A 16,509-nucleotide genomic window follows, 5' to 3' on the forward strand; every position below is an offset into this window, starting at 1 on the left:
TGTGACTGTGGTTAATTTACTTTACCATGACTGTGACTGTGGTTCATTTACTTTACCATGACTGTGACTGTGGTTCATTTACTTTACCATGACTGTGACTGTGGTTCATTTACTTTACCATGACTGTGACTGTGGTTCATTTACTTTACCATGACTGTGACTGTGGTTCATTTACTTTACCATGACTGTGACTGTGGTTCATTTACTTTACCATGACTGTGACTGTGATTAATTTACTTTACCATGACTGTGACTGTGGTTAATTTACTTTACCATGACTGTGACTGTGGTTCATTTACTTTACCATGACTGTGACTGTGGTTCATTTACTTTACCATGACTGTGACTGTGGTTCATTTACTTTACCATGACTGTGACTGTGGTTCATTTACTTTACCATGACTGTGACTGTGGTTCATTTACTTTACCATGACTGTGACTGTGATTAATTTACTTTACCATGACTGTGACTGTGGTTAATTTACTTTACCATGACTGTGACTGTGGTTCATTTACTTTACCATGACTGTGACTGTGGTTCATTTACTTTACCATGACTGTGACTGTGGTTCATTTACTTTACCATGACTGTGACTGTGGTTCATTTACTTTACCATGACTGTGACTGTGATTAATTTACTTTACCATGACTGTGACTGTGGTTAATTTACTTTACCATGACTGTGACTGTGGTTCATTTACTTTACCATGACTGTGACTGTGGTTCATTTACTTTACCATGACTGTGACTGTGGTTCATTTACTTTACCATGACTGTGACTGTGGTTCATTTACTTTACCATGACTGTGACTGTGGTTCATTTACTTTACCATGACTGTGACTGTGGTTAATTTACATTACCATGACTGTGACTGTGATTAATTTACTTTACCATGACTGTGACTGTGGTTCATTTACTTTACCATGACTGTGACTGTGGTTCATTTACTTTACCATGACTGTGACTGTGGTTCATTTACTTTACCATGACTGTGACTGTGGTTAATTTACATTACCGTGACTGTGATTAATTTACTTTACCATGACTGTGACTGTGGTTCATTTACTTTACCATGACTGTGACTGTGGTTAATTTACTATACCGTGACTGTGACTGTGATTAATTTACTTTACCATGACTGTGACTGTGGTTCATTTACTTTACCATGACTGTGACTGTGGTTCATTTACTTTACCATGACTGTGACTGTGATTAATTTACTTTAGCATGACTGTGACTGTGGTTCATTTACTTTACCATGACTGTGACTGTGGTTCATTTACTTTACCATGACTGTGACTGTGGTTCATTTACTTTACCATGACTGTGACTGTGGTTCATTTACTTTACCATGACTGTGACTGTGATTAATTTACTTTAGCATGACTGTGACTGTGGTTCATTTACTTTAGCATGACTGTGACTGTGGTTCATTTACTTTACCATGACTGTGACTGTGGTTCATTTACTTTACCATGACTGTGGTGTATTATACACCATCTCCTGCCATTGTGGCCTTGAACAAAGAACTTAACCCCCAGAAAGTAAAATACTGCGCTCATAACCTACTGATAACCTACCGATAACCTACTCATAACCTACTGTATGAAACACATGTGGTCCGTCAACCCTCCATCTGGAGAGCTACAGAGGGTGCAGGCTTTTGATCCAACCCTGCTCAAACACACCAGAGTCAGCTTATCAAGGTCTTGTTGAGCAGCTGATTTTTTTTACATTGTTGTGTGTTCGAGCAGGGCTGGAGCAAAAGCCTGCACCCTCTGTAGCTCTGCTGTAATCTCCTGGAGGAAGGTTGGCCACCTTACTACATTGCAAGTACAGCCAAATAATGTGTCTTTATTAAATTCTTCTCTCTTTCAATGAACCAGGGATCAAATGGCTAAAGTGGGCGAGGTAGATAACATATTTATCTATTTGTAAGGTTAAAATATTCAGTGTTCAGGGGAGATCTTGAAAGCATAGTATTTACTTGTCAATTTTGCTATTTTAAAGAATACTTTTTAACTTTGTCAGAATTACATGGTCAGTATTGAATAGAGAATCCTAGACAATTTGGAGTGCTTGAGAGCCGGTTATATAACCGGAGTACTCAGCATTGGTTTTATAACCGGAGTACTCAGCATTGGTTTTATAACCGGAGTACGCAGCATTGGTTATATAACCGGAGTACTCAGCATTGGTGTTATAACCGGAGTACTCAGCATTGGTTTTATAACCGGAGTACTCAGCATTGGTTATATAACCGGAGTACTCAGCATTGGTTTTATAACCGGAGTACGCAGCATTGGTTTTATAACCGGAGTACTCAGCATTGGTGTTATAACCGGAGTACTCAGCATTGGTTTTATAACCGGAGTACTCAGCATTGGTTTTATAACCGGAGTACGCAGCATTGGTGTTATAACCGGAGTACGCAGCATTGGTTTTATAACCGGAGTACTCAGCATTGGTTTTATAACCGGAGTACTCAGCATTGGTTTTATAACCGGAGTACGCAGCATTGGTTTTATAACCGGAGTACTCAGCATTGGTTTTATAACCGGAGTACTCAGCATTGGTTTTATAACCGGAGTACTCAGCATTGGTTTTATAACCGGAGTACGCAGCATTGGTTTTATAACCGGAGTACTCAGCATTGGTTTTATAACCGGAGTACTCAGCATTGGTTTTATAACCGGAGTACGCAGCATTGGTTTTATAACCGGAGTACTCGGCATTGGTGTTATAACCGGAGTACTCAGCATTTATGTTATAACCGGAGTACGCAGCATTGGTTATATAACCGGAGTACTCAGCATTGGTTATATAACCGGAGTACTCAGCATTGGTTTTATAACCGGAGTACTCAGCATTGGTTTTATAACCGGAGTACGCAGCATTGGTTATATAACCGGAGTACTCAGCATTGGTTTTATAACCGGAGTACTCAGCATTGGTTTTATAACCGGAGTAAGCAGCATTGGTTTTATAACCGGAGTACTCAGCATTGGTTTTATAACCGGAGTACTCAGCATTGGTTTTATAACCGGAGTACGCAGCATTGGTTATATAACCGGAGAACGCAGCATTGGTTATATAACCGGAGTACTCAGCATTGGTTATATAACCGGAGTACTCAGCATTGGTTTTATAACCGGAGTACGCAGCATTGGTTATATAACCGGAGTACTCAGCATTGGTTTTATAACCGGAGTACTCAGCATTGGTTTTATAACCGGAGTAAGCAGCATTGGTGTTATAACCGGAGTACTCAGCATTGGTTTTATAACCGGAGTACTCAGCATTGGTTTTATAACCGGAGTACTCAGCATTGGTTTTATAACCGGAGTACTCAGCATTGGTTATATAACCGGAGTACTCAGCATTGGTTTTATAACCGGAGTACTCAGCATTGGTTTTATAACCGGAGTAAGCAGCATTGGTGTTATAACCGGAGTACTCAGCATTGGTTTTATAACCGGAGTACTCAGCATTGGTTTTATAACCGGAGTACTCAGCATTGGTTTTATAACCGGAGTACTCAGCATTGGTTTTATAACCGGAGTACTCAGCATTGGTTATATAACCGGAGTACTCAGCATTGGTTTTATAACCGGAGTACTCAGCATTGGTTTTATAACCGGAGTAAGCAGCATTGGTGTTATAACCGGAGTACTCAGCATTGGTTTTATAACCGGAGTACTCAGCATTGGTTTTATAACCGGAGTACTCAGCATTGGTTTTATAACCGGAGTACTCAGCATTGGTTTTATAACCGGAGTACTCAGCATTGGTTATATAACCGGAGTACTCAGCATTGGTTATATAACCGGAGAACGCAGCACCCTGATCAGCGAGGGCTGGTTGAAAGTTATTTTAGGACATTAGACATGATGACGTTAATACATGTTAATAGCTGAATAGTTGATCCTTACGAGTTCGTTGAAGCACCAATGTGTCAATCTGAGTAACATAATAAAATCATCCCCATCAAAGAGGTCTGTTTGTTTTGCATGGGCTGCGTCTCAATCCACCACATCTGCTTATGGCAGCCTTCCGCGTCTGTGGTGGAAGGTGGCCGAGATACAGCAGTGTTTCTCAGACCATGAGACACACAAACTCTATGGAAAGGGGGAGACTCTTACGAATACTATTGTGTTCTCCGTTTTGCTCTACGACCCCTACAAGTGTCACGGGACACATCTGAAGGTACCGTACAAACCACTCCCCAACGGGTTAGACCTTTTCAGGTTAAGTAGCTAGATAACCAGCCAAAGTACGCTGTTTAGTTAGTCTGTTGTATATAATCATTTTACCTGCTGTGCTAATGTCTTTCTCTGTCTCTGTCTCTCATGGTCTGTCTCTGTCTCTCATGCTCTATCTCTCATGCTCTGTCTCTCATGCTCTGTCTCTCATGCTCTGTCTCTCATGCTCTGTCTCTCATGCTCTGTCTCTCATGCTCTGTCTCTGTCTCTCATGCTCTGTCTCTGTCTCTCATGCTCTGTCTCTGTCTCTCATGCTCTGTCTCTCATGCTCTGTCTCTCATGCTCTGTCTCTGTCGCTCTGTCTCTGTCGCTCTGTCTCTGTCGCTCTGTCTCTGTCTCTCATGCTCTGTCTCTGTCTCTCATGCTCTGTCTCTCATGCTCTGTCTCTCATGCTCTGTCTCTCATGCTCTGTCTCTCATGCTCTGTCTCTCATGCTCTGTGTCTGTCTCTCATGCTCTGTCTCTGTCTCTCATGCTCTCTGTAGGTAGTGTGTGTAAGACTGATCCAGTTCTGATCAGACTAGACTAATTGTTTGATATAGCGATTTGTTTTGCGTGACTTAAAAAAAAAAAGTTTTACTTGTCCATTCAGACCGTTTAAATCTATATTCTTCTTGTCCGACCTATTTTATTTTACTTGCCCAAGGCAAGCGGGCAAGCGTTTTATGTCGAGCCCTGTCAGTCAAGTGTTCACCAACAAGTCTATTACTATCCCATGGTGGTGTAGTGACACACTTGAGAAAAGGGGAATTTGAGACTGTGATTTAAAAATGTCCTGACCTGCACCTGATGAGGTTATGGTTCATTCTGTAAGTAGTTGTTCCTCATCAGGTACATTATTCATTAGGCTGTCTGTCCATTCTCTTTCTCTCTCAAGAGTTTGTGTGGCTCACGTCAACGTTAAGACGAGTCATTCATGTATTTATGGCTCCCGAGTGGTTCAGCGGTCTAAGGCCCTGCATCTCAGTGTTAGAGGCGTCACTACAGACCCTGGTTCAGCGGTCTAAGGCCCTGCATCTCAGTGTTAGAGGCGTCACTGCAGACCCTGGTTCAGCGGTCTAAGACACTGCATCTCAGTGTTAGAGGAGTCACTACAGACCCTGGTTCAGCGGTCTAAGGCCCTGCATCTCAGTGTTAGAGGAGTCACTACAGACCTTGGTTCAGCGGTCTAAGGCCCTGCATCTCAGTGTTAGAGGCGTCACTACAGACCCTGGTTCAGCGGTCTAAGACACTGCATCTCAGTGTTAGAGGAGTCACTACAGACCCTGGTTCAGCGGTCTAAGGCACTGCATCTCAGTGTTAGAGGCGTCACTACAGACCCTGGTTCAGCGGTCTAAGGCACTGCATCTCAGTGTTAGAGGCGTCACTACAGACCCTGGTTCAGCGGTCTAAGACACTGCATCTCAGTGTTAGAGGCGTCGCTACAGACCCTGGTTCAGCGGTCTAAAACACTGCATCTCAGCGTTAGAGGCGTCACTACAGACCCTGGTTCAGCGGTCTAAGGCACTGCATCTCAGTGTTAGAGGAGTCACTACAGACCCTGGTTCAGCGGTCTAAGGCACTGCGTCTCAGTGTTAGAGGCGTCGCTACAGACCCTGGTTCGATCTCGGGCTGTATCACAACCGGCCGTGTTCGGGAGTCCCATAGGGCGTCGCACAATTGGCCCAGTGCCATCCGGGCTATGCAGTCATTGTAAAATAAAAAATCTAATTTACCAACCAATATCTCTCTCTCTCTCTCTCTCTCTGTCCCTCTCTCTCTCTGTCCTCTCCTCCAGACTGTCTCTCTGTCGGGTCAGGGTGGTCGTCCTGAGTCTCCTGTCTACACTAACCTGCAGGAGCTGAAGATCTCTGGGTCCAGCCTGCCTCCCGACCCCTCTAGCTCCCCACAGCATGTCCTGGGGGACTGGGAGACACACCAGGTCTGTACTACTACCCTCATGTATTGTGTAACTTAGCTATCGTGCACTACGGGGCCCAGAGGGCTCTGGTCAAAAGTAGTGCACTAAATAGGGAGTAGGGTGCCATTTGGGAATTATTCTATATCATGTTGTCTGATCTGTGTTTATATGTCATTTTACTGTTTTTAACCACGAGCTGAAGACAAATGTCAATTTGATTAAATATTATAATGGACAAAGATTTTCAATTCCGTTTCAAGGACCAGAGCGGCAGACACTACTACTACAACCGTTCCACCCAGGAGAGGACATGGAAGCCTCCCCGAGCCAGAGACGCTAGTAGTGGCAGCAGCAGCCGGGGGGAATCCCACAGCAACAGCACTGGGGAGACGGAGGTATGTACTGGGACATGTGTTGGAATCACACACACACACGCACTTACTCACGCACACACACTTACTCAAACACACACACACTTACTCACACACACACACTTACTCAAACACACACACACACTTACTCAAACACACACACGCACACACACTTACTCAAACACACACGCACACACACTTACTCAAACACACACGCACACACACTTACTCAAACACACACACACACACACACACTTACTCACACACACACACTTACTCAAACACACACACACACTTACTCAAACACACACACACACTTACTCACACACACACACACACACACACACGTGCGTGCTCGCACACACACACACTTACTCAAACACACACACACACACACACACTTACTCAAACACACACACACACACTCAAACACACACACACTTACTCAAACACACACACACACAAACACACACACACACACACACACACACACACACTTAGGCACAGAAACAAGCAAATTCAAACACATTTATGAGCAGTCATGAGGTATATGTGCTTGTGCTCTAAAACACGCCCATCCCAACACAGACAGAATCTCTGGTGTTCCTGCAGGATCACAGATCAGTATAGTTTGCAGCAGGTCTCTAGAATGATGATAGTAGCGCCACACTGCCACCTTGTGGCCAGAAGCAGTCGGTGCTCCTCTAACTGGGACTGGTACCAACCTCTGTCTAGCCACACCCAGTAACAGTGTTCAGACTGGGTAGGGTGCAGTGCTTGGATGTTTATGTCCTCTTTGTCTCTCTGTGCTTTACACACCTGGGTTCAAATACTATTTGAAGTCATTTTAAAAAATGTACCTGTGCTTGATGTAATTTTCCTGGTTTAATGGACTTTAAGGGAAACTCTTGATGTAATGTTCCTGGTTTAATGGACTTTAAGGGAAACTCTTGATGTAATGTTCCTGGTTAAATGGACTTTAAGGGAAACTCCACTCAAAAACCATCTCTTGTCATATTTTTTGTTAGTCCAGTGTTGATAAAATCCACAAGTGTTTTGCATGTCAGCAGTCAAGGTTTTAAGATATCGGACTTTCAAGAAGCAAAGTGTCACCGACCACATCATCATGAAGAAAATACTTCAAGACATGAAACATCTTGGGACTGTATCAGTGGACTAATGAAGAACATACAAAAATGTTTTTTTGAGCGGAGATTTCCTTTGATTACTTCAGTATTTTGGCAATGAGGCCCTTTATCTACCTCTCCAGAGTCAGATAAACTTGTGGATACCATTTGAATGTCTCTGTGTCCAGTATGAAGGTAAAGGAGCCTCGTTGCCAACATCCCAAAGTATCCCTTTTAATCCCAAAGCTTCAAACCCTTGTTATCTGACGCTGCAGACGAGAGCAGATGTTAGAGTATTTGAACTCAAGACTGGGTCTTTACTGTGATGTAAATGTCTAGTATTCTTACAGGACATTATGGGTGAGGGAGACTTCCATAGTGCTGACTGTGATTCATCATGACTGCTGATTGGTGCTCTCTACTCTCTGTGCATACATAATTCAATGGTGATTGGTCCTTCTCTCGATCTCTCTCCCTTCCTCTCTCTCTCTCCTCCCTCTATCCCTCTCTCTCCCTTTCTCTCTGCCTCCCACTCTCCCTCCCGTTTCCCTCCATAATCATAGACGACTCCGCCGCTCTCTCTCTCCCCGTCCTTCCTTCCTCTCCTCTCGCTCTCCATTGGTCGGTTCCAGCCTCTGTTGTTGGAGGACAACTGCCACAGCACGTATTCTAGCCAATCAGACAGCCAGTACGGCTACCCGCCCCGGGGTTGGTCAGAAGAGCTGGATGAGCATGGACACACTCTGTATATCAGTGACTATACTAATGAGAAGGTACCGGGGTCTCTTTCTGTTGATCTCTCTCCCTCTATTGATCTCCCTCTATTGATCTCCCTCTATTGATCTCCCTCTATTGATCTCTCTCCCTCTATCTCTCTCCCTCTATTGATCTCCCTCTATTGATCTCCCTCTATTGATCTCTCTCCCTCTATTGATCTCTCTATTGATCTCTCTATTGATCTCTCTCCCTCTATTGATCTATCTCTATTGATCCCTCTCTCTCTATTGATCTTTCTCTATTGATCTCTCTCCCTCTATTGATCTCTCTCTCTCTATTGATCTCCCTCTATTGATCTCCCTCTATTGATCTCTATTGATGTCTCTCTATTGATCCCTCTCTCTCTATTGATCTCTCTCTATTGATCTCCCTCTATTGATCTCCCTCTATTGATCTCTCTCCCTCTATTGATCTCTCTCCCTCTATTGATCTCTCTCCCTCTATTGATCTCCCTCTATTGATCTCTCTCCCTCTATTGATCTCTCTCCCTCTATTGATCTCTCTACCTCTATTGATCTCTCTACCTCTATTGATCTCCCTCTATTGATCTCTCTGCCTCTATTGATCTCTCTCCCTCTATTGATCTCCCTCTATTGATCTCCCTCTATCTCTCTCCCTCTATTGATCTCCCTCTATTGATCTCCCTCTATTGATCTCCCTCTATTGATCTCCCTCTATTGATCTCCCTCTATTGATCTCCCTCTATCTCTCTCCCTCTATTGATCTCCCTCTATCTCTCTCCCTCTATTGATCTCCCTCTATTGATCTCTCTCCCTCTATTGATCTCTCTGCCTCTATTGATCTCTCTCCCTCTATTGATCTCCCTCTATTGATCTCCCTCTAGTGATCTCTCTCACTCTAGTGATTTCTCTATCTCTCTCTTGATCGCGATCTCTCTCTATTGATCTCTCTCTCGATCTCTCTCTATTGGTCTCTCTCGATCTCTCTCTATTGGTCTCTCTCGATCTCTCTCTATTGGTCTCTCTCGATCTCTCTCTATTGGTCTCTCTCGATCTCTCTCTATTGATCTCTCTCTCTCTTGACCGATCTCTCTATAGATCTCTCTCTTGATCTCTCTCTCTCTATTGGTCTCTCTTGATCTCTCTCTTGATCTCTCTATTGGTCTCTCTTAATCTCTCTATTGATCTCTCTCTCTATTGGTCTCTCTTGATCTCTCTCTCTATTGATCTCTCTCTTGATCTCTTTCTCTCTATTGATCTCTCTCTCTATTGGTCTCTCTTGATCTCTCTCTCTCTATTGGTCTCTCTTGATCTCTCTCTTGATCTCTCTCTCTCTATTGGTCTCTCTTGATCTCTCTCTTGATCTCTTTCTCTCTATTGATCTCTCTCTCTATTGGTCTCTCTTGATCTCTCTATTGATCTCTCTCTCTATTGGTCTCTCTTGATGTCTCTCTCTCTCTCTCTATTGGTCTCTCTTAATCTCTCTATTGATCTCTCTCTTGATCTATCTCTCTATTGATCTCTCTATTGATCTCTCTTGATCTCTCTCTATTGATCTCTCTCTCTATTGGTTTCTCTTGATCTCTCTCTTGATCGCTCTATTGGTCTCTCTTGATCTCTCTCTCTATTGATCTCTCTCTTGATCTCTTTCTCTCTATTGATCTCTCTCTTGATCTCTTTCTCTCTATTGATCTCTCTCGATCTCTCTCTATTGATCTCTCTATTGGTCTCTCTCTTGGTCTCTCTCGGCTGATTTACAGACTGTACTGTCCTGTGTATTGTCTATATTAAACTTAGACCGGACCAGTGCACCACACTACTATCATATATTTAGCATGGCTCATAGACCGCTGACATCTGTCTTCAACATCATGGTCTAGTGTGTCTCATCTCATCTCCTGTGTGTGTCTGTCCGTCCAGTGGATAAAGCATGTGGATGAACAGGGCAGAGCCTACTACTACAGTGCTGATGGCTCCAGGTCAGAGTGGGAGCTGCCCAAGGTACGGCCCTCTACACTACCTCACTGTTTAGTACCAACACTCCCCCCTCCCCCCTCCTCACTACCTCACTGTTTAGTACCAACACTCCCCCCCTCCACACTACCTCACTGTTTAGTACCAACACTCCCCCCCCCCCCCCTCCTCACTACCTCACTGTTTAGTACCAACACTCCCCCCCTCCCCCCCTCCTCACTACCTCACTGTTTAGTACCAACACTCCCCCCTCCCCCCTCCTCACTACCTCACTGTTTAGTACCAACACTCCCCCCTCCTCACTACCTCACTGTTTAGTACCAACACTCCCCCCTCCTCACTACCTCACTGTTTAGTACCAACACTCCCCCTCCACACTACCTCACTGTTTAGTACCAACACTCCCCCCTCCACACTACCTCACTGTTTAGTACCAACACTCCCCCCTCCACACTACCTCACTGTTTAGTAACCAACACTCCCCCCTCCACACTACCTCACTGTTTAGTACCAACACTGCCCCCCCCCCTCCACACTACCTCACTGTTTAGTACCAACACTCCCCCCCCCTCCACACTACCTCACTGTTTAGTACCAACACTCCCCCCTCCCCCCTCCACACTACCTCACTGTTTAGTACCAACACTCCCCCCTCCCCCCTCTACACCACCTCACTGTTTAGTACCAACACTCCCCCCCTCCACACTACCTCACTGTTTAGTACCAACACTCCCCCCTCTACACTACCTCACTGTTTAGTACCAACACTCCCCCCTCCACACTACCTCACTGTTTAGTACCAACACTCCCCCCTCTACACTACCTCACTGTTTAGTACCAACACTCCCCCCTCCACACTACCTCACTGTTTAGTACCAACACTCCCCCCCCTCCACACTACCTCACTGTTTAGTACCAACACTCCCCCCCCCTCCACACCACCTCACTGTTTAGTACCAACACTCCCCCCTCCACACCACCTCACTGTTTAGTACCAACACTCCCCCCTCCACACTACCTCACTGTTTAGTACCAACACTCCCCCCTCTACACTACCTCACTGTTTAGTACCAACACTCCCCCCCCCTCCACACTACCTCACTGTTTAGTACCAACACTCCCCCCTCCACACTACCTCACTGTTTAGTACCAACACTCCCCCCTCCACACTACCTCACTGTTCAGTACCAACACTCCCCCCTCCTCTCTCCTCTCTGCAGTACCACCACTCCCCCCTCCACACTACCTCACTGTTTAGTACCAACACTCCCCCCTCCACACTACCTCACTGTTTAGTACCAACACCCCCCCCCCTCCACACTACCTCACTGTTTAGTACCAACACTCCCCCCCCTCCACACTACCTTACTGTTTAGTACCAACACCCCCCCTCCCTCCACACTACCTCACTGTTTAGTACCAACACCCCCCCTCCCTCCACACTACCTTACTGTTTAGTACCAACACCCCCCCTCCACACTACCTCACTGTTTAGTACCAACACTCCCCCCTCCACACTACCTCACTGTTCAGTACCAACACTCCCCCCTCCACACTACCTCACTGTTTAGTACCAACACTCCCCCCCCTCCACACTACCTCACTGTTTAGTACCAACACCCCCCCCCCTCCACACTACCTCACTGTTTAGTACCAACACTCCCCCCTCCCACACTACCTCACTGTTTAGTACCAACACTCCCCCTCCCCCCTCTACACTACCTCACTGTTTAGTACCAACACTCCCCCCTCCACACTACCTCACTGTTTAGTACCACCACTCCCCCCTCCACACTACCTCACTGTTTAGTACCAACACTCCCCCCTCCACACTACCTCACTGTTTAGTAGCAACACCCCCCCCCCTCCACACTACCTCACTGTTTAGTACCAACACTCCCCCCTCCCCCCTCCACACTACCTCACTGTTTAGTACCAACACTCCCCCCTCCACACTACCTCACTGTTTAGTACCAACACTCCCCTCCACATTACCTCACTGTTTAGTACCAACACTCCCCCCTCCTCACTACCTCACTGTTTAGTACCAACACCCCCCCCCTCCACACTACCTCACTGTTTAGTACCAACACTCCCCCCTCCCCCCTCCACACTACCTTACTGTTTAGTACCAACACTCCCCCCCTCCACACTACCTCACTGTTTAGTACCAACACTCCCCCCCCTCCACACTACCTCACTGTTTAGTACCAACACTCCCCCCCTCCACACTACCTCACTGTTTAGTACCAACACTCCCCCCTCCACACTACCTCACTGTTTAGTACCAACACCCCCCCCTCCACACTACCTTACTGTTTAGTACCAACACTCCCCCCTCCACACTACCTCACTGTTTAGTACCAACACTCCCCCCTCCACACTACCTTACTGTTTAGTACCAACACCCCCCCCTCCACACTACCTCACTGTTTAGTACCAACACTCCCCCCTCCACACTACCTCACTGTTTAGTACCAGCACTCCCCCCTCCACACTACCTCACTGTTTAGTACCAACACCCCCCCCTCCACACTACCTCACTGTTTAGTACCAACACTCCCCCCTCCACACTACCTCACTGTTTAGTACCAGCACTCCCCCCCTCCACACTACCTCACTGTTTAGTACCAACACCCCCCCCTCCACACTACCTCACTGTTTAGTACCACCACTCCCCCCTCCACACTACCTTACTGTTTAGTACCAACACCCCCCCCCCCTCCACACTACCTCACTGTTTAGTACCAACACTCCCCCCCTCCACACTACCTCACTGTTTAGTACCAGCACTCCCCCCTCCACACTACCTCACTGTTTAGTACCAGCACTCCCCCCTCCTCTCTCCTCTCTGCAGTACCAACACTCCCCCCTCCTCTCTCCTCTCTGCATTACCAACACTCCCCCCTCCTCTCTCCTCTCTGCAGTACCAACACTCCCCCCCCTCCTCTCTCCTCTCTGCATTACCAACACTCCCCCCTCCTCTCTCCTCTCTGCAGTACCAACACTCCCCCCCTCCTCTCTCCTCTCTGCAGTACCAACACTCCCCCCCTCTACATGGTGGAGGAGACCGGGCCCCTAAGAGCCACAGTCTGGACAGGAAACATGTGGAGCCCATCGTCCTGACCAAGTGGGGAAACAGCACCAACGTGCTGGACGCCAACGACAAGGTGAGACAGAAATGTTATTCCCTATATAGTCCACTGCTTTTCAACAGGACACATAGGAGTGGTCTCTGGTAGTAGTGCACTACGTGAAGGATAGGATGCCATTTGGGATGCGGACTGGAAATGGTGACTGAGATGCAGCGGTGTCATTTGAGAAGCGTGTAGCCTGTTGCTAATACCGATCTCCAGACGTCCGCAGCAGAACGAACTCTAATTCCATAGGTATCATTTCTATTCCAACCAGGTCTCTGAACTATCTTGTCCTGTGAGTGTGTTTAGGATGCAAGGTGTGGCATCCGGGTTCCCTGTGTGTCAAAAACAACAGGCATTTTGGGATACACTGTAGTCTCATGATTCTGTTCTGCAGCGGCTCATCAAAAACATCAGGCGTTTCCGTACAGGCTCTGGTCGCCCCCACCCCTACAGACAGACACAAGTCAGTGCCCTATACACCCCGCCCTCAAATCCCAGCAGCCAATCATCTTGCACATGGGTGGACAACTCCAGTCCTCTGGGGCCTGATTGGTGGCACTCTTCTTCTCCATCCTAGTAAACACAGCTGGTTAATCACATAAACTGAAGATCCTGATTAGGTGATTATTGGGGTCAGGTGTGTTAGCTGGGGCAGAACTGTGACACCAATCAGGACCTGGAGGACTGGAGCTGCCCACCCCTGGTCTAGCATGATAATCATCCAATCAGACCAATCACTTTCCTTGTTGCTCGCTATCATCACTGAGAACTGCCACATGCTATTTCCTTTTTAATTCCTGCTCTTCTGATTCACATGACACTTCTCATGGCCCAAAAATGACCTCTCATGGCCCAAGGATCACTTCTCATGGCCCAATGATCACCTATCATGGCCCAAAGATCACCTATCATGGCCCAATGATCACCTATCATGGCCCAATGGTCACCTCTCATGGCCCAATGATCACCTATCATGGCCCAATGATCACTTAGCATGGCCCAATGATCACTTAGCATGGCCCAATGATCACTTAGCATGGCCCAATGATCACCTATCATGGCCCAATGATCACTTTTCATGGCCGTGCCCTTAACCTGTTTGTGATCTATAATCTAGTAGTGATACAAGCATGATGATATCAACCTCTCCTTCCTCTGTCACTAGCGTGATTTGAGCTTCATTCATTGAAATGTGTCATATGCTGTCATTGCATGCATGGTTTAATTGTTATTTTAAAAGAATAACTAATTAACGTCCAACCATTTCCTCAACTCTTGGTGTCCATTTAGACGCTCATTCGTTATGTGTTGCCGTACTCTGGTAACCATGGTAGTCTCTGCAGACCTGGGTTCAAATACTATTTCAAATCTTTACAAATACTTTCTCTGTGCTTGATTGAACTTGCCTGTCACCATGGAATCAATGTTATAGATACACAAGTTCAAACTCCGCCTATCTAACACTCCAGGCAGGCTGAAGCAAACGCTAAAAATATTTGAAAGATTTTAAATATTATTTGAACCCAGTCTCTGCAATTTTCTGTAGTAATTAGTCGGTGTTGTTGTCATTCTGATTACTAGGATGGAGCATTGGGCCCCAAGGTCCCTGGCTCTCCAGACTCTGACTCCTCAGACCCCTCGTCCCCCAAGCCCCCTACCTCTGTTAGTATCCCCCTCTCCTTCTCCTCCCTCTGTTCTCTGTATACTCCTCTCCCCCTTCCCTGAACTGTGGCTGGCTTCCTGACCTCCATACTTGTCGACCAACCAAGGCTTTTTGGCCTTTTCTCAGTTGCTGTCTTCAATGGTGACTCTGTACTGGAACTGATGATAATGATGACGGTCATGATAATGATGACGGTGATGATTCTGGTGACGGTGATGATGATGATCGCAGTAATGATGACAGTAACACAGACTGAGCTGTGGGGAAATCTATTTTTCAATTCAAACTGTGGGGAAAGGGTTGTTCTGCTGTGTTTTTTCTGCTTGTTGCCAGTCTTACTAAAGCTTATATTTCTGACGCTCTACCGTATCGCTACTTTCTGAAGCTCTACCGTAACGCTACTTTCTGAAGCTCTACCGTAACGCTACTTTCCTCTACCGTAACGCTACTTTCTGTCCCTCTACCGTAACGCTACTTTCTGTCCCTCTACCGTAACGCTACTTTCTGTCCCTCTACCGTAACGCTACTTTCTGTGTCTCTACCGTAACGCTACTTTCTGTGTCTCTACCGTAACGCTACTTTCTGTCCCTCTACCGTAACGCTACTTTCTGTCCCTCTACCGTAACGCTACTTTCTGTCCCTCTACCGTAACGCTACTTTCTGTCCCTCTACCGTAACGCTACTTTCTGTGTCTACCGTAATGCTACTTTCTGTCCCTCTACCGTAACGCTACTTTCTGTCGCTCTACCGTAACGCTACTTTCTGTCCCTCTACCGTAACGCTACTTTCTGAAGCTCTACCGTAACGCTACTTTCTGTCCCTCTACCGTAACGCTACTTTCTGTCCCTCTACCGTAACGCTACTTTCTGTCGCTCTACCCGTAACGCTACTTTCTGACGCTCTACCGTAACGCTACTTTCTGTCGCTCTACCGTAACGCTACTTTCTGACGCTCTACCGTAACGCTACTTTCCTCTACCGTAACACTACTTTCTGACGCTCTACCGTAACGCTACTTTCTGTCCCTCTACCGTAACGCTACTTTCTGTGTCTCTACCGTAATGCTACTTTCTGTGTCTCTACCGTAATGCTACTTTCTGTGTCTCTACTGTAACGCTACTTTCTGTCCCTCTACAGTAACGCTACTTTCTGTGTCTCTACCGTAACGCTATTTTCTGTCCCTCTACCGTAAGGCTACTTTCTGTCCCTCTACCGTAACGCTACTTTCTGACGCTCTACCGTAACGCTACTTTCTGTGTCTCTACCGTAACGCTACTTTCTGTCCCTCTACCGTAACGCTACTTTCTGTCGCTCTACCGTAACGCTACTTTCTGT

General features: G+C 46.3%; 1 protein-coding gene across 5 annotated transcripts in view; it reads left to right on the plus strand.

The window, feature by feature from the left end:
• LOC115157477 (rho GTPase-activating protein 12) overlaps positions 1-16,509 on the plus strand; it is a 156,419-nt gene that overhangs the window by 106,958 nt on the left and 32,952 nt on the right. Inside the window, exons 3-9 of one of the 5 annotated variants that reach the window (XM_029705750.1) lie at positions 6,041-6,184; positions 6,424-6,558; positions 8,225-8,434; positions 10,319-10,399; positions 13,408-13,542; positions 13,907-13,975; positions 15,094-15,174. In XM_029705750.1, coding sequence (XP_029561610.1) covers positions 6,041-6,184; positions 6,424-6,558; positions 8,225-8,434; positions 10,319-10,399; positions 13,408-13,542; positions 13,907-13,975; positions 15,094-15,174 — 855 coding nt within the window. The remainder of the gene's footprint in view (positions 1-6,040; positions 6,185-6,423; positions 6,559-8,224; positions 8,435-10,318; positions 10,400-13,407; positions 13,543-13,906; positions 13,976-15,093; positions 15,175-16,509) is intronic. The other 4 variants (XM_029705752.1, XM_029705751.1, XM_029705754.1 and 1 more) reach the window with 4 other exon arrangements.

The sequence above is a fragment of the Salmo trutta genome, chromosome 21, assembly GCF_901001165.1.
Source record: "Salmo trutta chromosome 21, fSalTru1.1, whole genome shotgun sequence".
In the NCBI taxonomy this organism is placed as follows: Eukaryota; Metazoa; Chordata; class Actinopteri; order Salmoniformes; family Salmonidae; genus Salmo; species Salmo trutta.